This window comes from Pantherophis guttatus, chromosome 1, assembly GCF_059756535.1.
Source record: "Pantherophis guttatus breed Tessera chromosome 1, ASM5975653v1, whole genome shotgun sequence".
NCBI classification, from domain to species: domain Eukaryota; kingdom Metazoa; phylum Chordata; class Lepidosauria; order Squamata; family Colubridae; genus Pantherophis; species Pantherophis guttatus.
In genome coordinates this window covers 151,460,782-151,483,438 of record NC_142063.1, presented here as the reverse complement: position 1 = coordinate 151,483,438, position 22,657 = coordinate 151,460,782, and the positions used below count along the sequence as shown (strand labels likewise).

The following is a 22,657-nucleotide window of genomic DNA, read 5'->3' as shown; positions in this document are numbered from 1 at the left end:
TTATTTAATGTTGGAGACACGCAGACACATTCTGTGTACAATCCGCAGGTTCTCCTAGTCTCAAAAGAGCGGTTGTAGCGGTCATAGCTAAGGGGGCCTTTGTGTAACTTCGTGGTGTGCACCTGTTGTGCCCTTTTCTGGCTCACGAGGCCCTTTGTGCAGTCAGTCATGCTCTGGCCATCTCTTGGTTGGATTGCTGCAATGTGTTTTATTTAGGGCTACTCTTGAAGAATATTTGGAAGCTACAACTATACAGAATGTAGTGGCACAGACAATTCTGTAGACCCTTGAGTGGTATATATATATGATATCACTGTTATGTGAGATAAACTAGTAGCAAGTTTGCTTCTGGGTTTGTTTTTTTTTTAATTTGATTTATATGCTGCCCTTCTCCGAAGACTCAGGGCGGCTTACAATGTGCTCAGCAATAGCACATTGTAGGGTTCAATTCAAGGTGTTGGTCATTACCTTTGAATCCCTTTGCAGCAGGGGTCCCTGGGCCACAGCCCACTATTAGGCCTCAAGCCCTTCAGAACTGGGTCGTAAAAGAGTCAGGTGAGGATCGCATCCCCACTTGACTGAGCAGCAAGCAAACATGGGTGCCCATGCTCCATTTGTGTGAGCAGCACTTTCCCGCCTCTCGCATTGAACCACATGTGCTTTCCCACCTCTTGCATTGAACCACCACCACCCAGCTGGTCCACAAAGCTGGAAAGGTTGGGGAACTCTGCTTTATGGCATGGGTTTCTGAGGTGTTGACTCTCCCAATGGGACTAGCCTGCCCCTCTTGTTCCAGTGGAAGAGGCCTACTAAAAGGCTTTCGGCTGGCAGGGTCCAGTCTGCTGTGACTCCCGCCTTCTGGAATATTTTCCCACTGGAAATGAGATATGCCTCCACATTGCTGGCCTTCTGGAGGAGACTAAAAAAACTGGCTCTTCTGACTGGGCTGGGGCCCTGACAGGGAAATGTTACATTGGGGGAGAGAAGATCCCCATCCCCAGGTCATCCATCGTCTTGGTTTCTAGCTTTCCTATTTAACTCTCCTCATTTTAATTGCCTCATATTATCTTTTAGAATTTTTATTATATTATAAGCTCCCTGGAGTTGCTATGTCAATGAGATGGGCAAGATAAAAATGTAATAAATAAATAAATAAATGTGTTGTAGTTGAACAAATTAAATCTTTCTGCCTCTTCAATATTAACAGATTGATTATAGTACAACCATGTGTAATAGGATTTGAGTTCATTGGATGTTAGCTTGGCTGGCATATACACATTGCTGGAAAGAATGGACATGAGGCAATGTAATTAAATAAAAATAAAATGGTTTGTGACAATCAATATGGCGGCGCTGGTGACAATGCAAACTTTGGCTTCAATGAGCTAATTTAGCCTTTGAGGCAATGTTGACTCCTGATGACTGCCTGGACAGCTCCCTGCAGTTTTCTTGGCAAGGATTTCCATAAGTTGTTTGCCATCGTCAATCTTCCTAGGGCTGAGAGAGAAGGACTGGCCCAAGGTCATCCAGCTGGTTTGTGCCTAAGTCAGGTCTAGAACTCACCATCTCCCTGTTTCTAGCCTGGTACCTTAATCACTAAGCAAACTGGCCTAGACACAAGCCATGATATAAAGATCCAAAAAGAACCATTATTTTGGTTGGAGGTAGAAAAAAGTACAAAAGAAACCCTGCTAATATATTGAGAATATTTTTATTGCTTTGCCCATCAAGGCATGTACAGTGTCTTATTACTTAGGTTTGCAGCATGCTGTGCATGTATCCTGTAACAACTGCAAATTCTGGCAATTCATTTTCTATTGGAAAATAAAGCTCAAATAAAAATACCATTTGACCAGTGTTGAATTAGTAATGATAACGTTTCCACCAGAACTGTGATTGACAGTTTAAGGAAAGATATTTATAAACAGAGCTATTAAGCTATCTTCATTCTTCTCTTTCAAAATTACCTTGGATCCAATGCTCAGTGTGTTCCTGACAAATCATTTTCGTTAAACCTTTAACTGTGTTATTTAATGAGAGCCTTGCTTTTCAAAACAGAATGTGAGTATATACATCGCTATAGTTTTGTTCCAAGTTACAAAGAGTTTAGACAGTTGAAATGATTGTATAACAGAGAGATTTCATTGGAGGTGACCGAACAGAAGCAGGCCCTGATAAAGATGCTGCATTCAGTGAAAGTGTGTTGTGTTTCCTGAAAACATTGTCGCTCATCTTTCTATCTTTGCATATTTTCACTGTAGCTCAGTTTTTCTTTAAACTGTGGTGTGAGGATCCCTGGAGATCCCTCAAGACCCTCTCAGGGAATGGTGAAATCAAAAATATTGCCACATATTGAAAATATTTGCAGAAATTTTAAAACGGTCACTCTTCTAATTATCCTTTGTTTGTTAAAAAAGAAGATTTTTTTCCACAAAAAATAATTTACATCACTATTTAATGCAGCCCACAGGCCAGATGCATCACATGCCACGCCCCTCTCAGCTCCGCGAAGGGAAAAAAGTCACGATATGTCATATGATGGCAGCGTGACGCCACGAGTTTAACACCCATGATCTAATGGGTTTAATATTGTTAAATATGAACAGTTGGGATTGTATCATTTCGTAATGTAGGTGAGTGATTGTGCGTTTACTTTTTAGTGGCTGTAGCTGGGTGCTACATTTTCACAACCTTTAAAATGCTGTTAAGAGGGCAGGAATGAATAGGTTAAAGCAATGGGAAAGCAGTTTTAATTGTTTCAGGGACACATCTTGTAACAGATTGTAAGGGCATTAGACAGCCTGAGAATGCTGGCAATAATGGGTGATACTGTTTGAGTACTCATGTTAAAAACCTGAAATAGTACTTTGAAGTCAACCCAGCAGCTAAGAGTTGGAGAAAGACTAGGTATAAATTAGTCTATCCTTTAGCATTATAGTTCCAAATTATTACTGAAAAAGAGTTTTTCTTTTTTTTCTTTCTTTCTTTTCTTTTTTTTTTTTTTTGGATGTGTAATTGCTAGTGATATTTTAACTTATGAATGGTAACATTGCAACCTAGAAATAATTGCTGTAATAAATGTAGACTAGCACTTAGATTTATGACTTTTGTTGTGTCGTCCAAAGTGTTGGAACTAAAGAGAATTAAATTGCACATTAATATAGAATGGAAAGGAGAAATCCCCTCTTTGCTTTGATGTAGCGCGTTCAGTTATTAAGAAGTGATTGTTTCTGAATATTATATAAGCATTACTAGCTTCAAATAGTTCCTGTGGTTTTGGGGGGAAAAAAACTTGCTAAGAAAAATGACTTCATTCCTTCCTTGCAAGTTTAAGACCAGAATGCATATTGATATGCATAATTCATATGTATTGGCTCACAGCAAAGAGTTGTAAAATTCTATTTGTTACAACTATCACCCTGTTTAAAATAAGTAATTTTAATTGTGTATTTTGGGATGCTTTTTTAAAAAATTTGTCTGAACATAAGAGTGCTCTATGATTTCAAGATGGGTGCAGATGTTCTGTACTTAGTTAAATTATTTAAAGAAGAATATAAGAACCCTGTTAGATGAATATGTTGAGCCCAGCCTGTTGTTTTCAAGTAGTTCACAAATAGGACAAAAATGCAAGATCATCGTCCCACTTCATTAGAGAAGGACTGCATCTCCAAAGATAGCCAAAGAAATCATTCTCGGACACCAAAACATTCAGGGGTTAATAAAACACCAAGACTTGGGCTTGAACCCACACAGTTAGTCAAGACAATGGTATCTTGTGGTCATAACATCCTGTCCCCATCGTTACCAGTTGGTAAGCTTTCACCTCTAGTTTGGACTAAGTGAAAGGTCCAGCCTACTTCAGAGGTAATGTCAGGTACAAAGCATTAGGTAATCCCAGAAAGAGGAATATAATGTGAATCTGAAGCACAAATTAGCACCACATATCTTGAAATAGCCTTTACTGCACTTTCAAAAAGTATAGTGAAAAGAAATAATAGGTAATAAACAATAAGTTTGATTGTACATCTGCAGCCTGAATAGCAGTGACATTTAGATGTATATACCGCTTCACAGTGCTTTACAGCCCTCTCTAAGTGGTTTACAGACTCAACATACTGCCCCCAACAATCTGGGTCCTCATTTTACTGACCTCGGAAGGATGGAAGGTTGAGTCAACCTTAAGCCTGGTGAGATTTGAACTGTCAAATTGCAGGCAACCAGCACAAGTAGCCTGAGTACTGCACTTTAACCACTGCGCCTATTAGGAGTTCATCTCTACATGTAACTGATTTATACTGCATTTGGTATTTTGTCGTCTAGTGAATGCCTGCTTTTATATAAGCACATGACTTGATCTCAGAAGTGGCAATATTCGTGTGTGAACTATGCATAGCGCTGTCTACATTCTTCTGGGAGGCAAGTCTTCCTAAACAATCTTCTAGCAATGATAGGCAACCAGCAATCCATACCTTTAGAATCGAGATGTGTTTACAAAAAGAATAAGGATGGGGTCACTGCTGATGATTCGAATATGGTGCTGCCCTCCTCCACACATGCACATTGATAGGTATAGGCAGTGGTGGGTTTCAAAATTTTTTACTACCGGTTCTGTGGGTGTGGCTTGGTGGGCGTGGCTTGGTGAGCGTGGCAGGGGAAGGATACTGCCAAATCCCCATTTCCTCCCGATCAGCTGGGACTTGGGAGGCAGAGAATAGATGTGGGGAGGGGCCAGTCAGAATTTTTACTACCGGTTCTCCTAACTACTCAAAATTTCTGCTACCAGTTCTCCAGAACTGGTCAGAACCTGCTGAAACCCACATCTGGGTATAGGGAGTCCTGCATACAAGCGTGTGCACATATGTTCCCTGTGTCATAAGAACGTCTTGCCATTGACATTTTTTGCCTGATAGTAGGAATCTACTTCTTGCTCCCATTTCTTGCCTGTGACTCATTTCCTTCCATTCCTAAAGCCACCTAGTTCGCTACTATAACATATTCCATCTAGGCCAGAATCTCATTGTAAGATGTGATCCGTAGCTATTTCTTGATTTGCGCAGACACTGTTGCTACACTTCCCTTGCAACATTTGACCCTTTAATCGGGTTTCTTTTCCCCCGAAGCTTTGCATGGCTGTTCACATTTTCCCTCTGATCTTATGTCTTCATAAGACATTTGAAGCAGAAATAGATGTCAGGCTGCCCTTTTTTTTTTTTTTTTTTTTGCTCCTACCCTGCTGGAATTTTGATGCGGATCTAATAATAGCATCTTTACATTCTGAACTGAGTGTAGGGGAATGTTGACCTGAACCGGTAGCGTGAAACAAACAGGTTCCTTGTTTAGTCTCTGTATGGATTTTATGGTGCTATGAAGGAGACTAAAAATGTTTACAGACATGATTCATAGATGGAAGAGAGATGTCTCATTTCTAAAACCTACATAACATTTTAGCTATCGAGTAAACATTAAATTAACTGCTTCATTTACCGTGTTTTTCGGCGTATAAGATGCACCGGAGTATAAGACGCACCTTAATTTTTGGGGAGGAAAATAAAAAAAAAAAGCTGATTAGTAGGTAGATCGGCCTCCCAGAATACCCCCAATCAGCTGTTCCCAGAGGTGACTTTTAGCAACAGGTTCCTTGGTTGTGAGCTCTGTGCCTTGCTTTTTTTTTTTTTTGCTTTTTTTCCTGCCTCTGAAAGCTTCCGAAACAGAGCTTCAGAAAAAAAGCCTCTGAAGCTCTGTTTGGGGACTTCTTTTCTGAAGCTTTGTTTCTGATGCTTTTTTCAGCCTCTGAAACCTCCATTTGAGAAGTTGGGCGGGGCTACATTCAGAGTATAAGACGTACCAAGATTTTCACCCTCTTTCTTGGGGGAAAAAGGTCCATCTTATACTCCAAAAAATACGGTAAATAGGAGTCTCATACTGAAGCTGCATGCTTTTAAATAGGAGCTTCACATTTAGAATCAGAGTTGATTGAATGCTAAAAGAATGTCTGTGTTTTCTCTTCCTAGACTTTGGAGTTAGTGCATTTTTAGCCACAGGAGGTGATGTAACCCGTAACAAAGTAAGAAAGACCTTTGTTGGCACTCCGTGTTGGATGGCTCCTGAAGTCATGGAACAGGTATAAGACCCAGATGTTTATTATGTGATATAAATAAAAGGTAAAGGAGTCCCTGTGGATTTTACTCTGTTTGTCAGCATTCCGAATAAGGCACCCACTGAAAGCAGAACTCCAAGGCAGGTAGATTCCTCAAAGAACAATTTATTGGATATATCATATTGGCACAACTGGTGCCAATATGAAAGTTGCTACGGTTTTCACCTAATTAAAAAGTGAAAGTTCCCCCTTCCCCCGTCATTAATCACATTGTCCAATACCTGGTTGCCTGGTTACTCCACTCCTCCTCTTCCCAGCCACTTGTTGGAATGCCCTTGGTTCCCACAAGAAAACTTTTTATTTTGACAGCAAAAGCCGAGCTATCCAATTTTTTCCCCTCTCTTTCTTTCCCTCTGCCTTGCGGCAACCATGAAGCCTCAAAGATGGCCTCAGCCCGGTTCGCTTCAGGGTTGACACCGCTAGTTGTTGCTGACTCTAGGGGGCAGTGTTTATCTCCGTTTCAAGACCATTGAGCCAGCACTATCTGAAAACATTTCCGTGGTCATGTGGCCAGCATGACATCACGGAGCGCTGTTCCCTTTCCACTGAAGTGGTACCTATTTATCTACTTATATTTGCATGCTTTTGAACTTTTAGGTTGGCAGGAGCTGAGGCGAGGACAGGAGCTCACCCCATGACGTGGCACTTGGGTCTTGAACTGAGGCTGCCAGACAAGCCCAACATCTTAACAGTCGCGCCACCGTGCCACCCTATTATGTCATATACTGATTTACTATACCATTGCTAAATTAACTTTTCTGTTTTATATTTCCCTTTGATAGGTGAGAGGCTATGACTTCAAGGCTGACATCTGGAGCTTTGGAATAACAGCCATTGAATTAGCCACAGGAGCAGCACCTTACCACAAATACCCTCCAATGAAAGTAAGCCTAGCTGGAAAATAAGCATGAAATCTAAAGTTGCGTAACTAACTTTTCAAGTTTGGGTCTAGAGCTTGTACAAGTGAGATCTGCATCAGAAGTGTATGCTGACCTCGTAGTAGCTGGGACATGGCTTAGGATTCTAGTTATTAATTTATTAATAACTAGAATTAATGCTCTCAGATATAAGCTGTCAGGGGCTGAAAGAGGTTGATTCCCTGCCATCTCACCTCTCCATTTTTTTTGTCTACTTTTGTCTCCATCTCCAGTGATCTTTTTAGACAGGGTTTTCTTTAGCCAGGTGTGGTTGTTGCCTCCCTTTGTGATTTAAAAATGATGGTACAGGTAGTTTTCAACTTAAAACAGTATGTTTAGTGACCATTTGAAGTTACAACGGCACTGAAAATGTCCGTTCTTCACAGAGCCATTGCAGTATCCCCTATCAAAATTCAGAAACTTGGCAACTTGTTTATATCCATAAGGATTGCAATGTCCCGGGGTCATGTGATCATTTTTTGTGACCTTTTGACAAGCAAAGTCAATGGGGAAGTCAGATTCACTTAACAGCAGGGTTACTAATTTGGCAACTGCACTGATTCACTTAACAACTGTGGCAAGAAAGGTGGTAAAATGGGACAAAGCCAACTTAACAACTGTCTCACTTAGCGACATAAATTTTGGGCTCCGTCGTGGTCATAAGTCAAGAAATACTACCTGTATTTCTGGGTACTACATACCTATAGTTCTTTGGTCCAAGTCAGCACAAGAGTGCTTAGTTTATGTATGTGTATGAATGTTGCAACATTTGGCCTCGGGATGCTGGCAATGGCTGTAAATATGGTCTGGTTGTTGAGTGCCCCCAAATGAAGTCACATGACTGGGGAAAGCAGATGTTGTAATTTTGGAAACTGGTTCATAAGTAGCTTTTAGGGGCTCCATCATAACTTCCACTAGTCATAAATCGAGGATTACCTGTAGATCTTTCCTACTCCATGATATTAAAGGTTCCAAAATTGTTATTTCTTACTTAATACTTGTCCTATCAAGGATCTCTGGATGGTGAATATCTCTTCTTGTTTTTTCTTCAGAACACCTGAGGTAGACTGGAATGAAAGATGTTGATTAGTGCCATAATCCATATTCAGGTGGCCACTTGAAAATTGAGACTTTCTAGTCCCACCGGTCCCACTCCCCAAATCTTCAGGGTTATTTTTAATTTCTGAAATTGTCATTTACCGTATTTTTCAGAGTGTAAGACACACTTCCCCCCCCTCCATAAAAGAGGGTGAAAATTTGGGTGCGTCTTATACTCCGAATGTAACCCCGCCCACCCACTGGCCCCCCAGAAAATGGGACATGCGGAGGCGGCAATAGGCTATGGCAGTGGTTCTCAACCTTTCTAATGCCGCGACCCTTTAATACAGTTTAGGGTGTATAGGGACTTCTCAGAGGGCTGAAAAAAGTCATTTCTGACAGGTCCTCGGACTTTTGACTGGTCCTCACACTTATGACCATCCTCACATTTATGCCTGTGCAGCATTCTTAACAACCATGTCACTCATTTCACAACTGCTTCTCTTCAGCATGATATAAGATAGGGCAAAAAACGTAAAATGTGAGGACAGTCGTAAGTTCGAGGACTGATCAAAAGTGCGAGGACCAGTCAAAAATAACTTTTTCAGCCCTCTCAGTAATCCCTGTGCACAAAAGGACTACCCAGAGGGCTGAAAAATGTGATTTCTGACAGGTCCTCACACTTTTGACCAGTCTTCGCAGTTACGACTGGTCATCATTTATGCCCATTGTACCATTCTTAATAACCATGTCAGTCATTTCACAACTGCTTCTTTTCACCATGGTGATAAGATAGGGCAAAAACGTATTGTGAGGACAGTCGTAAGTTCGAGGACTGGTCAAAAGTGCAAGGACCAGTCAAAAATAACTTTTTCAGCCCTCTGAGTAGTCCATATGCATAAAAGGATACAACAATAGAGAGGGATGAAGCAAGGGAAGGGAAATTAGAGTAGGAGTGAGGGTAAGAGAGGGAGGAAGAGAGGAGGAGAAGGAGAAAGAAAGAGGAAGTAGGGAGAAGAAGAAGAGGGGGAAGAGAAAGTAAGAAGGAAAGAAAAGACAGAGGTGGTAGGTTTGAGGAGAAAGATTGCTGTACAATAAAAAAGATGAAAGGGAAGAAAGCCAACCCCAAACAAATATAAAGGTATTAAGATAAAGAATGAATTGTTAAACTTTAAAGAATAAAAGAGAACAAATAGCAATAAATAGCAATAATTAGAAACACATATACAAACATACAATGTATTTTCTTTGAACAGAGTATTTGGCCGGTTCACAAATTTAAACAGTTGTAGGAGGTTAGCACCCACCCCTTTCCTAGAAGAATGAAATATTTTGGGAAATATTAAAAAGGCAGAATATTATATTTCCCTGGATGAGAAATGGAGAAGCATATTTTACAGACAAAGCAGCTCCCACCTTCCTGCCCCCACCTTTGTTAATGGGCCAGAGGCAGAAAGTCAATCCTTTGTCAAAGGACATTTGCAACACAATAGAAACAGAAACTAACACAATGGGCCCCATCTAGCAACCGAAACTCACCACACGTGACCTGGGAAGCATGTGACCTGGGAAACACATGTGACCATCAGCCAGCAAGGCTAACTAAGACCCCCACCCCCTGGGAGTCTGACAACCAATCAGGATACTCTTTCGGGGCCCCAAGAAATGCAAAGCCAGAGAGAGCATAAAAACCCGAGGATTTACTGTATCTGCCCCTTTTCTGTTCAGGAACTCAAGCCATGTGATCCTGTCCACCATTAAACCATCTTTCCAAGCAGTCTCCATGTTTCCAGTGTCTTTTTCCCCACTTGGAGCAGAACCCAGAAGGATATTTCTTCCAACACATTGTTTAGTCATTTCAATTTAATTTACAATTTCTATATTTCCTTTTTACCATATTTATTCCTCATCTATTTTTTTAAAAAACCAATATTACCCTTCTTCCTCATCTCTAATCTTAATCAAATTCAATTTTTCCCTTCTATTCTATATTATACCCCTTCGCATTGTCATTTATTTTTATATCCATCCTCACATTGGTTAATTATGTAATACAGTTGTTTAATACAAATTCAGCATTTTAATATAAAACAATTAGTTATAACTATATTTTTTGTATATTAATCAGTATGAACATGAATATTCCAATTATTTCCATGCAATCCAATTTCTTACAAATCAATTAATTATATTTACCAATAATAATAAACCAAATAATTTCCCCCATATATTCCTCCAAACCACAACTTAACCATTTCTGCTTTCATCACAATATACAATTAATAGTATCTCAATTATTACAATTCCCTATTAAATAGAGCTTTTTTTCTTTTGTGTTTTAAAATCTTGAACCTCCTCTTTTGCCCTAAATTTCCCATTGTTTGCAGTTTTGCACCTACCTTTTTTGGTGAGGAAAAAGAAAAAGAAATCTCTCTGCCTCATTTTGTCACGTTGCACCAAAGACCCTTCTTTACTTTCAATTTTGCTTTTTCAGCATAGCGAGGGGGAAAAAAATTTGCTCCAGGAATTTACCTCTTTGCAGCTAGCTCTTTGAAGCCCCGCTGGGCTATGGCAATCCCTGCAACCTGAAACAGCTGATCTTTAGGAGGCCGATCCAACTGACAATTAGCTGCTTGTGCTAATCAGGCTGTGCTGAAGCTGAAATTGAAACGGGCTGTTTGCTGCAAGGAGTCAAATTGCTGGGAGGCAGAGGCAGATTTTTTTTTCTTGTTTTCCTCCCCCAAAAAGGTAGATGCGTTTTATAATCTGGTGCATTTTATACTCCGAAAAACACGGTATATTTAGGCCTTCATGCCTAGTTTCAAATGGATTGGTATATATTCTGTAAAGTGGTATGGTAGTTTAGAGTCAAGAGTATTTATTTGTGTTTCTACTTTATTATGTACGCGTTGAAATTATTGTCTAGCTTTCTTTACATAATATTGTAATTTAGCATTATTTAAATCATGGTTAATTTGGCCAAGACTACTATCCTAATTTCTTCTTTTTTTAAAAAAAAAATAGGTATTAATGTTGACCTTGCAGAACGATCCTCCAATCCTGGAAACAGGAGTAGAAGACAAAGAAATGACCAAGAAATATGGCAAGTCCTTTAGAAAACTAATTTCCTTGTGTCTTCAAAAAGACCCTTCTAAAAGGTATGGTGTTTTTAAAAAGGAGAGAGATGTAAGAAAGTGAGGCGAAGCATTTAAATGAGGATATAGTTTTAAATAACAAATATTTTAAATAATAAAATATAGATTCTTTTCTATTTAAGTGTAGAGACATCAAGACGTCCATCCGATTGCTTGACCCTTGCTTTTTCGGAGTGACATAATTGGACATACTTATTTTATATTTATTTTATTTATGAAATGTATAGATTGCTTCAGTGTGTTATGACTTTGGGAAGCTCATATAATACGCAGTAAAAATACAATAAAAAGACAAGAAATGATCAAAAGTTCAGAAAAAGCCAACAATAATTTAGGAGTGTCAAATTGGCTGGATGGGTTACACACAGGCCACGTCCATCCCAGCTCCGCGAAGGGGGGAAAATGTCACAATATGTCATGTGACAGCAACTTGACGGCAACGTGACTCAAGTTTGACACCTGTGATTTAGAAGAAGCAGAACATCACACAATGAGTTTATCACTCGCTCCAACTCAGAGTCTGAAGTGAAGTGATCAATAACTCCTCGTGTTTTCCCTGTGTTTAAAGGAGGGAGTAATGAGTTCATTATTAGAGAAATACTTTTGACCCAGAGGGTTTCCGTAATTCTAGAACATTCTGTAATACAGTATTTCGTTCTTGGGGAGATGATTAAGAAAAGTCTATCTCACATGTTGACTCTCTTCAAAAATCATTCGTTCCCTATTTTCAAAATACTTAATTTTCTTACCGTTTTAGGTAGAGGTAATGATGACGCTAACAATGGAGATAGCATCCCATCCTTTTTTCAGTTGCCACCAGGTGCTGAATAACAGCACCCCAGAAACCAATGTACACATCACATCAGATTGCCAAAGGGGTCTGGAATAGGTAAATGATAAAGAGTATGGAAAATGGGAAAAGATATTTTACCACAATCTATGCTATAGGAAAAGAATATGGAGGATGGAGCTGTAAAATTTGCCTCTTTTATTTGGGGCAGTTTATTTCTGAACTCGGCTTCATTGGACATCACTGTGTCTCTGGAATAATATATTTAAAGACAGAAAAGCTGTTTTGTTGGTTTACTAGCTATGCTGAAATAACTTTGTTTTTGACATACATTGTTGAATGTCAAATAAAAAATAATAATAAACAAGACATATACCGTTTTTAGTAAGGGTTCTCTGGCAGAACTGAATAATTTAGATTTCCTTTTGTGCTATATATGTTTTAAGTGTATAACCTATATGCACATTTTTGGGGAAACTGATTTTCTTTTGTTCGACTCTGGAGTTCCTTTGTAAACTTATTTCTAAACCATTTGCCTTTCGCTGTGTCTCATTAACTCTACATCCCTGGGGCACGAGCATTAAGCAGAGGTCTACCACTTGGCTAGAGATAAAATGTTCTCTGTACTTCAGCCTGAAATGCTTAAGTTTTTGTGTTTGTTAAGATGTCAACTGCACCAATGGCTCCTTATTGCAGCATAGGATTAAAAAAATAGCATTGGGGGGGGGGGAAACGATAAACACTATAATTCTAACCATTTTATTTATTTATTAGAGCTTGTTAATGTTGACAAATCTGCTATTCTTTATTTTAAATTCAAAAGCATTGTATTCATTATTCTGCTAACATGACCACGTAAGGTGATTTCCAGTTTTATTTTAAGTATCAGAAAGACCATTACTTATTGTATGGTGTGAAATGGTTTCTTTCAGACTATTAACGGCATCAGAGTCCTAGATAATGCTTTATCTTCCCAATCCTTTCTCTCTCTCTCTCCCATCCACATCCCCCAATTAAGAAGAAATCAGCATTATCTTGTTAGCAGTATAAATAATTCCATCCTTATGTGGTTGCTGAGAATGTTTCTAGCCACTAGATGGTGGAATTGCTGAAGTCTGTTCAAGGCTGATCAAAATTAAGCTGATTTTTTTTTCAGAATCAGCAATCTATTCTTGCTCTGGGAAGAGAGGTTTTAAATCCTTTATGTTAAAAATGAAGTTGGATTGAAAATAGTTCTTGGATAAGAAGTTTGATCCTACTTTCGCCAAGAAACATGGAGGGTTATATAGAATTTATTGGTGCTTATTAATGCTTGAAAAAAGATTTTATTATTTTTTAGGATTTACAGACATTTTTTCAGTTACCTATGTATTAGAGTTAGTCCACTTCTTCCACCTGCTCCTGGATAGCTATGTTGAAGTCTTAAAGAGCTCAAGAGAGATGCTGATAATTGAGGATTTCTGCTCCTATATCATGCTTGTATTAGATATTTCATACTGTCGTTTAGTAATAATGAGCCAATGTGTTGGTCTACACCATTTCTGATGCTATTTTCAGAACTGAAATTGTTGTTATGCTAATAGACAAATTACCTATTTGATACAGGTGATTTCTAGACAGAATAAGAACGTAATAATTCTCAAAGTGGGATAAGCATCTTCTTTACATCCAAAGTTGGGCTAATTCTGAAACTGCATAAACAAACTTATTCTAAATCTGGGTTTTTTCTTTCACCATTTATAGCAGTAAACCTGCCTCTCCAATTTCCAGGGAAGAAGTTTCCTAGGTCTCTATAGCATAGCTGGAGTAGGAAACCGAATAGGAGGGACAATTTATTTGGATTTATGGATTTAATGGATTTATTAGGGATATTGATTCTGTTGCTAACAGAATATCATTACAACTAAATTTCAGTAGTATAACCCTTTGATTAATGAACTAATTCAAAAAGAGGTGGTGTTTCTTCTGAATGTCCATTAAATCCAAAGGTATGACATTCATGGTGATTTAAATTATTAGTATAATGATATATTTATGCAACTTATGCAAATGTGTCAACCCTCACAGAGTGGTTGTTGTAGGAAAAATAGGAGGAAAGAGAATTAAGTATATTTGCCACCTTCAATTCTTTATAAAAACAATATAGGTGGGATAAAAATGAAATAAATAAATAAATATCTTAAATGTAAATCAAGCTGCCTCATCTTGGCTACTTTTGATACAACTGATTGCCCGTTTTAAAGTGACAGTTGAATGGAAATTTTATCAATTGCATCTGAAATTTATTAAATGTTTATTAAACTGAGATTTTTACTGTCTGTAAATAGGTTGGGAGATGCTTCATTTATTTTCTTTTTAAAACAATCTTCCCACATAAAACAGTACATTGGATTTATATTTATGAGAAAATATGAATTCTTCTCAAAGGAATGAGTCGACATTGCAATAGCAATGGCATTTAAGCTTATATACGGCCCCATGGAACTTTACAGCACTCTCTGGGCAGTTTACAATGTAATCTGGGTCCTCATTTTACCTACCTTGGAAGGATGGAAGGCTGAGTCAATCTTGAGCACCATCAAGATCGAACTCCAGGCTGTGGGCAGAGTTTGCCTGCAATACTGCATTTTAACCACCGCACCACCAGGGCTTCTGGGAACAGTTGACATAGGTTGCAAGAAATTATTTAAACAACTTTTTAATATGGATAGCAATATTAGTAAATCCATGTTTTTAAATCTGGCATTTTCATCATTTTGATCTTATATATAAAGTGTAATTTATCTTTTTTTAAAAAAGAAAAACATAGGATATTGAAATCAAGTATACATTCTTAATACTTTTCACCGGATGTTGAATGGTGAATTTTCTAAATAACATGTAGTAGTCCTGGTCCATCAACACAATGCTTGAATGATATTCTAAATTGCCTTTTTTAATCTATCTTTTAGGCCTACTGCAGCAGAACTTTTAAAGTGCAAATTCTTCCAAAAAGCAAAGGTAAAATATTTAATTCAGCAAGTAAACCCTGATTTGAGATCAGTATGAATGCTTCTGCTTCTTGGGGCTAGACTTAATTATAACAATCTTGATCTTTACAGACTAGAGAATACTTGATTGAAAAACTACTTACAAAAACACCCGATATAGGACAGAGGGCAAAAAAGGTAAGGTTCCTTGTAATTGCTTTTAACTGTGTTTTTTTCCTTTTTTGGAAATTAATGCATAATACAGTCACAGTTATATTACTGATGATCACTGCCCATAACTATAGATAGTCCTCGACTTACGACTACAATTGAGCCCAAAATTCCTGTTGTTAAGCGAGACATATGTTAAGTGAATTTTGCCCCATTTTACAACTTTTCTTGCCACAGTTTTTAAGTGAACCACAACAGTTAAATTGGAAACACGGTTGTTAAGTGAATCTGGTTTCCCCATTGACTTTCCTTGTCAGAAGGTCCCAAAAGGTGATCACATGACCCCAGGACACTGCAACAGTCATAAATATGTGTCAGTTGCCAAATGTTTGAATTTTGATCACATGACCACAGGGGATGCTGCAATGGTCATAAGTGTTAAAACGTTAAAACCATTAAAAACGGTCATAAGTCACTTTTGTCAGTGCTCTTGTAAATTCAAACTGTCATTAAATGAACTGCTGTAAATCGAGGACTACCTGTATAATGCTGTTAAAGGGAAGACAATGGGTGGCAGCTACTTTCTTATGATAATTCTTCTTGAGCTCCAGGTTCAGCATTTGGACAGCTACCATGCTTGAATGCATAGAGAACTTGTGACTAAATATTGCTGAATCACAGCTCCCATTATTCCTTATGATTTACTATGGGAACATCTGGTGAATTACAGGTTTCCCATTCCTGCTGTACAGACACAGAACTGCTATGCTAAGTTAGCAGAACTGAGGCCTTGTGGGTAACAGAGATTGGCAATTTTATTATACTGTATCGGCATAGTTATTGTACATAGTGGTATAGTAACAATAGTGTATTTGTATGTTTGGTGGGGAGAGAAAAAGCAATGTAGATGAGGATGGGTTTTCTAGAAGATTGTCTTTATTACTGCCCAACCTCATTTTAGCAGTGATTATTAACCTTTTTCATAGTTTAATTATTGTTAGCTCCTTTGAGTATATTCAGTGGAATAAAAAGTTGATATACAAATAGTGTAATGAAATAAATGTAGCTATTCTTTTAGATCCACTTTAAGGTTTAGGAGGCTGAGATTTTCTTCTGGGACTTTGGGGCTTTAATTTTTCCTTTCGTATAAAGCTGTTGTGGCATTTGCAATCAAGGAAAACATCACATTCATGGTAAGAATAATAGTACAGTGGCCCAGAGATGATTCTTCTCTTGAATTCTAATCAAAAGAAGGGAAGATTTAATTGAACCTCAATCTGTAAGTAGATCCCCAACTAAACAATATTGACATCTCTTTGCTGTGTGATAATGTCTTGTTTAACCTTCTCCAACCTGGGTAGTTTAATCTTGTCAGCTTCAGTCAAAGTGGAAATCATATGGGATAAGGAAAATTGTTGTACAAGTATTTGAACAATTAGTAAAGACTAGCAAAACAGGCATGTTACATAGCATTGATTGCAGCTACTCCCTATTTCCTTTTCTATTATGTTGCACTGTGTAGGTATGTGTGTGAGAGAATGTGCCAACTCTTTGAGGGGAGGCAAGGTCAAGAAACAAAAGCCTCAGGGATTCCAGAATTTTTTTTTATTGTTACAGATTACAATAACAAAATCTTGGAAGTGTATCAGTTTTACTCTACTCCCTTATATATCAAACAAAATCAAGGCAGGGCTATTTTAAATTTCTTTATCACATTTTACACTTCCTCAGGACTGTGTTTTGACAATTGTTTTCCCTTAATGGTTGTTTGCGCCTTTCCTCCTCCTCAAGGGCAGGTCTACATTCTTTCATAGAGAGACGGGAAGAGGGAGATTTTACCTTAAATTAGCTCTTCAGCTGTCACAAGACTACAACTCCCAGAATTCCCCTCTTAGCACCCTTCTGTTTTAAGTCATTTGTGTTTCTTTGGCAAAAAACGGATACAGAAAAAAATTAAGTTACCCTGGATTCTGATATTTCTGACAGAACAACGCCTCAGCGCCCCCCTCCCCTCCCCCAAGTGATCCGGTGAAGTCCATAACATTTTTTTAACCTTTAAGGAGTATATAGATCATTTATGGGCATATCTTTTTAACAAAGGCCATAAATAATAAATCTAGGTTGAAATGACTTCCTTTGCTAGGCCTGTGACATTGGGGATGGACATATTGCAAACTGATTTGAATTGTTTTGATAGCTCTTCAAGTAGATCTAAAATGTCCTTAGCATTTACATAGCAAATTACCACTCAGTCTTGTTGTTCTTTTAGTACAGAAAAATGTACTGATAGGAATTCAGCTTGTTCAGGGACAGCCACTAGATGGAGTGGATTGCCTGTTATTTTTTCAAATAAGTCAATAGGTACATTCTTGTTAAGAGTCCTAACTTTGGTTGTAGTTGGCAGAGAGTTGATCATCTATAGATAAACAACAAATCTGCTTAATCCTATTTTTTTTTTAGTACAAGTAGCCTGTATTTGAAAGCCAAAACATACCAGTACTTTTCTTTTCCATCTAAATGCCAGCTAGTAGGCCATTTTTGAAATTGGAGATGTCACAAGCAGAGCTGTTCCATAAACATAGCAAAATTCTGGGTTTTAATTGGGTTGGTTAGGGTTTTCAATTCTACTTCATATCAGCAAAGCTGATACGTTAAAAGTATCTTTTAGCATAAAACATTCACTTTGAAAATTAGAGGAAAAAAGTTCCCCTTTTGCTTTCTGTTACCAGGAAAAAATGATGGTATTGTGATATATAACTTATTCAGAAGAGGCCCTTTGTAAAGTGCAAACATCTTAAAGCAAGCTTGTCCTTCAGAAATCTTAAAAGGCTATTTTTGGAAACCAATTCTGGCTCTCTCTTTGTGTGTATGTGTGTGTGCACATATGTGTGTATCTGTGCTGATTTGCTTTCATTGGAAGTCTTGTCTTTCCGAGGGTTCTGCTTTAGAATTTCATGGAAACACGTTTTACTCATCTAGGTTGCTTTGCAAAATGCTACCATTGAATGCTTTGCAGAACTCAAACATTGTGTATTGCTCAACTTTTTCCTTTTTCAATTGTAAGGTGTTTATGGGTGTCTTGATATTTGTAAATAAACATAGAGCCCGATTGAGTAGGTATTATGTGCTTGCAAGCCTACAGGTTTCTGTTTGAAAGATATTTAAACATGGGCTTTATTTTTTCATGGAGATAAAAAAAGGCCCAAATTCTTTCTGAATATTTCAACTGAACTTGGCAAAGCAAGCTACCACTTGTGTAACTTTTAACATTTTTTTGTTTGATTGATTCAAGAATCTGGCTTAACATTAGTATGTGTCAATACACTTGAAGGACAGATCTGAAAATCATTGTGTATTGTGCATTTGCTTATTAATTACTAATTGCACATAATTATTTCTTTTTTAAAAATTGTAAATAACTGCTTTATCAGTAGCCTGAGAGAAGCAGTTGTTACAGTGAATTGTTTTTTATATTTATTCTTAAAATATACAGCAGAGGGCAGTAGTACATTTGGTAATAATAGTCTGAAAATTGTTTTCAAAATGAATTCTGTGATTTGTCCTTGATATATTGGGTTTAATATGGTTCTCTTTGTAGTGTATATTCAGGACAGCTTTTTTCCCAACAAAGTGCCAGCCAGATGTGTGACACCAACTTCCATAATCTCCATCCGTGTGTGGAAGGTACCATTTTAGGGAAAGACTGTTTCAGAGCTTGACTTATGGACTAGGAGTTTACTCCTCTGGAGTTGTGCACATGGGTTGTGAAATATTATTTCACTTGGCAGAATAACACATTGTTTTTTAATTATGCCCAGTGATTTTCCTCCGTAAACCAAACTGAAGTAGTTTGGGGTAAACATTTATATTAGACGTGCCAATTTAAAAATACTGAATAGTTATTTTTATAATAAATAGATATAGATCTGACATAAACTAAAGTTAGGAATTAGGAATTTATAAACTGGTTGTACATTGCTTCTTTCCTTTCCCTATCTTGTGCATTTGCTGTAAGCATCTGAAACACATGATGTCATTTTTGTACGTTTAGCATAGATTGGAGGGGACACTCAAACAGAGACTTAATTATGGTTGCCACTAGAGGGAAAAGTTTAAAGACATCATTTCTAAGCCCACTTTGAACTCTTTTAGGCTTCTTTTTTCAGCCTTTAAGTTCTTGTGGTTGGGCAAAAATGAAAAACTCAATTCCCTATAAGGTTTCCTTTATTTATCCAGTCTCCTATGTTGGTTTATCTTGCAAATATAGTAAGCCTTTGGAGTCATAAGTGCTTGAAGGCAGGACAAATTAGTTAAGGGCATCTAGTAGTAACAACCACGGTGGCGCAGGTGGTTAGAATGCAGTATTGCAGGTTACTTCTGCTGCCTGCTGGCTGCCTGCAGTTTGGCATAGTGTTTACAGCATGACTACTATTTTGAGACAACCAAGGAGGAAAATACAGGACACAAAGATTGTGTCATTACAAACTGGTTTATCTACAAATTGATTGATTGATTGATTGATTGATTGATTGATTGATTGATTGATTGATTCGATTTATATGCCGCCCTTCTCCGGAGACTCAGGGTGGCTTACAATGCATTAAGCAATAGCCTTCATACTTTTGTATGTACCTGCTTAGTAGGGCTTTGCCCCCGCCCCCAAGCGGTGTTCTTTTTTATACAAAGTCAGCTTATTGCCCCCACAATCCGGGTCCTCATTTTACCTACCTTGAAAGGATGGAAGGCTGAGTCAACCTTGAGCCTGGTGAGATTTGAACTTGCAGTAATTGCAGGCAGCTGGTGCTACTTAACAGCACTTTAGTCTGCTGAGCCACCAAGGCTCCTATATACATACATACACATACATACATACATACATGTGCTAAGCAAAGCCAGGCAAACAATCAATCTTCAGCTCTACACAGAGAACTACAATGCAGATATACGTGACGAGAAGAATGATACACAAGGAGAGAGACACCCTCTAATGGCCTCCCTTATATAGCTTCTTAAAGGGCAGTAACCCTGCTGACTCATCCTCAGTCTTAAAGGGGCTGGTCAGCTTTAAATCATCATTACCCTGACACAGTTTGAGTCTCACCAGGCTCAAGGTTGACTTAGCTTTCCATCTTTCCAAGATGGGTAAAATTAGGAGCCAGATGGTTGGGGGCAATAGGCTGACTCTGTAATCTGTTTAGGGAGGGCTGTAAAGTGGTATTGCTAAGTGCTATCTAGTAGGATAAACAGAACAACTTTATTTGCTGTATCCTGCTAGCTAATCATTGTTATCCTATGCATAACTTGCTCAAAGCAGTCAAGCATATCATATTAGTTACTGCATCTAAAAAAGTAGCCTTAATGTTGGGTGCCAAAATTGGGTAATTGCAGTTTAGTATTGTGCCACAAAAACTACCGTTGGTTGCTGTTACTGTTAAATTCCTTAAACTGAGAATAACAGATGAAACTAGCATATTCTACACTCGCAGCTTCTTATGTAAAGTAGAAAAGTAGAATGTGAATTATTCATGTTTTTCATTCATGCCCTCTGAACAGGACAAACTGTTCAAGTCGGCAACATTTCATGATCCACAGAAGAATGGATCGTGCTTCTTGTTTCCTGAAGGACTTCTAGTCTTTTATTAGTTCTAATAGAGTCTATGGTGTTTTTTTTTTTTTTTTTAATTTGATTTATATGCCGCCCTTCTCCGGAGACTCAGGGCGGCTTACAGTGCGTTAAGCAATAGCCTTCATCCTTTTGTATATTTATACAAAGTCAGCTTATTGCCCCCACAAACTGGGTCCTCAATTTACCTACCTTAGAAAGGATGGAAGGCTGAGTCAACCTTGAGCCTTGGAGAGATTCGAACCAGCAGTAAATTGCAGGCAGCTGTGTTAATAACAGGGTGCTTTAAACCACTGTAGTACCAAGGCTCTTTGGGAAAAGCTTCCATTTTAGTGGTCTGTTAAGTGGGCTAGTAGAGTTCTGTGTTGAATCCTCAATATAGGCAATCCTTGACTTATGATCACACTTGAGTCCCAGAATTTCCGTTGTTCAGCGAGACATTTGTTGAGTGAGTTTTGCCCCATTTTACGACCTTTCTTGCCTCAGTTGTTAAGTGAATCACTGCAGTTGATTAAATTAGTAACCCAATTGTTAAGGGAATCCGGCTTCCTAATTGACTTTGCTTGTCAGAAGGTTGCAAAAGGGGATCCAATGACCTCAGGACACAGCAAGTGAGTATGAACCAGTTGTCAAGCATCTGAATTTTGGATCACATGACCATGGGGATGCTGGAAATGTCGTAATGAAAAATGACCGTAAGTCACTTTTTTCCGTGCTGTTGTAAATTTGAACAGTCACTAAATGAACCATTCATAATAAATGACCAGGTCTGTGTACCTTTTACTCTGACATACCTCTCAGTAATAGAATGACTAAGACATTTTTCTGAATTACCTGGCCAGCATGGAAAGTGAAACTATGAAACCAATTTCCCCCCCACCCCCCCGTGGTCATTGCAGGAAAATGATGTCAGAAATTGGTGCTTGAGAAATACTGTTCAACTTTTTGTGGAAGTTGCTGCTGTTGTTGTTGTTGGGGAAGTGGGGAAAAGGATGAGAGAGAAATAGAGAAATCACTGTTTATTTTCTCTACACTCTGGCTGAGTTTCCAATATCTGTGTCCCAGATTTGAGGAGAGATTGTCTGGAAGTATGGAGTATACTCAGTGGTGAAATCCAGCAGGATCTGGAGAACCGGTAGTGAAAATTTTGAGCGGTTTGGAGAACTGGCAAATACCACCTCTGGCTGGCCCCAGAGTAGGGAGGGAATGGAGATTTTGCAATATCCTTCCCCCAGGAGTGGGGAGGGAATCAGGATTTTGCAGTATCTTTCCCCCAGGAGTGGGGAGGGAATGGTGATTTTGCACTATCCTTCCCCTTGGAGTAAGGTGGGAGTGGAGATTTTGCAGTATCCTTCCCCTGTCACACCCACCAAGCCACGCCACGCCCACCAAGTCACGCCCACAGAACAGGTAGTAAAAAATTTGGATTTCACCACTGCGTATATTTCTATATATTGATGGTTCCCACCTCTATATTTCTAGTTTGAAAGGACAATGGAAAATGGTTGCAATTTTTTTGGCTTTTTTTTTTTTTTTTACTATTGATTATACATTATTGGGTGTTTTTGATTGTTGAGTTATGTTTTAGGGAACTTGTTTTCCTTTTTCTTAGTTTTGCTATTGCTAGTAATTTGTTTTCTATTCCTCCTTTTAGAGGTCTTTAACAGATAGAAAGAGAATACAGAGAATATTGTGATGATTTTTTTCCCAAAGATGTGATAGTTCAGCATACATTATATCAGAAGTGGATTCTGAGTGCAGGAGAGTTATGCATGGGGATCCATTTACTCAATGTTATCTCATTAAATGATGAGCAAGATACAGAGGAATCTCTATA

The 22,657-nt window shown here is 38.3% G+C and overlaps 1 protein-coding gene across 2 annotated transcripts in view; it reads left to right on the top strand.

The window, feature by feature from the left end:
• Positions 1-22,657, top strand: part of STK39 (serine/threonine kinase 39) — a 141,653-nt gene that overhangs the window by 63,520 nt on the left and 55,476 nt on the right. For both annotated transcript variants that reach the window (XM_034426776.3, XM_087882009.1), the window contains exons 6-10: positions 6,012-6,121; positions 6,940-7,041; positions 11,137-11,270; positions 15,009-15,057; positions 15,159-15,224. In XM_034426776.3, coding sequence (XP_034282667.2) covers positions 6,012-6,121; positions 6,940-7,041; positions 11,137-11,270; positions 15,009-15,057; positions 15,159-15,224 — 461 coding nt within the window. The remainder of the gene's footprint in view (positions 1-6,011; positions 6,122-6,939; positions 7,042-11,136; positions 11,271-15,008; positions 15,058-15,158; positions 15,225-22,657) is intronic.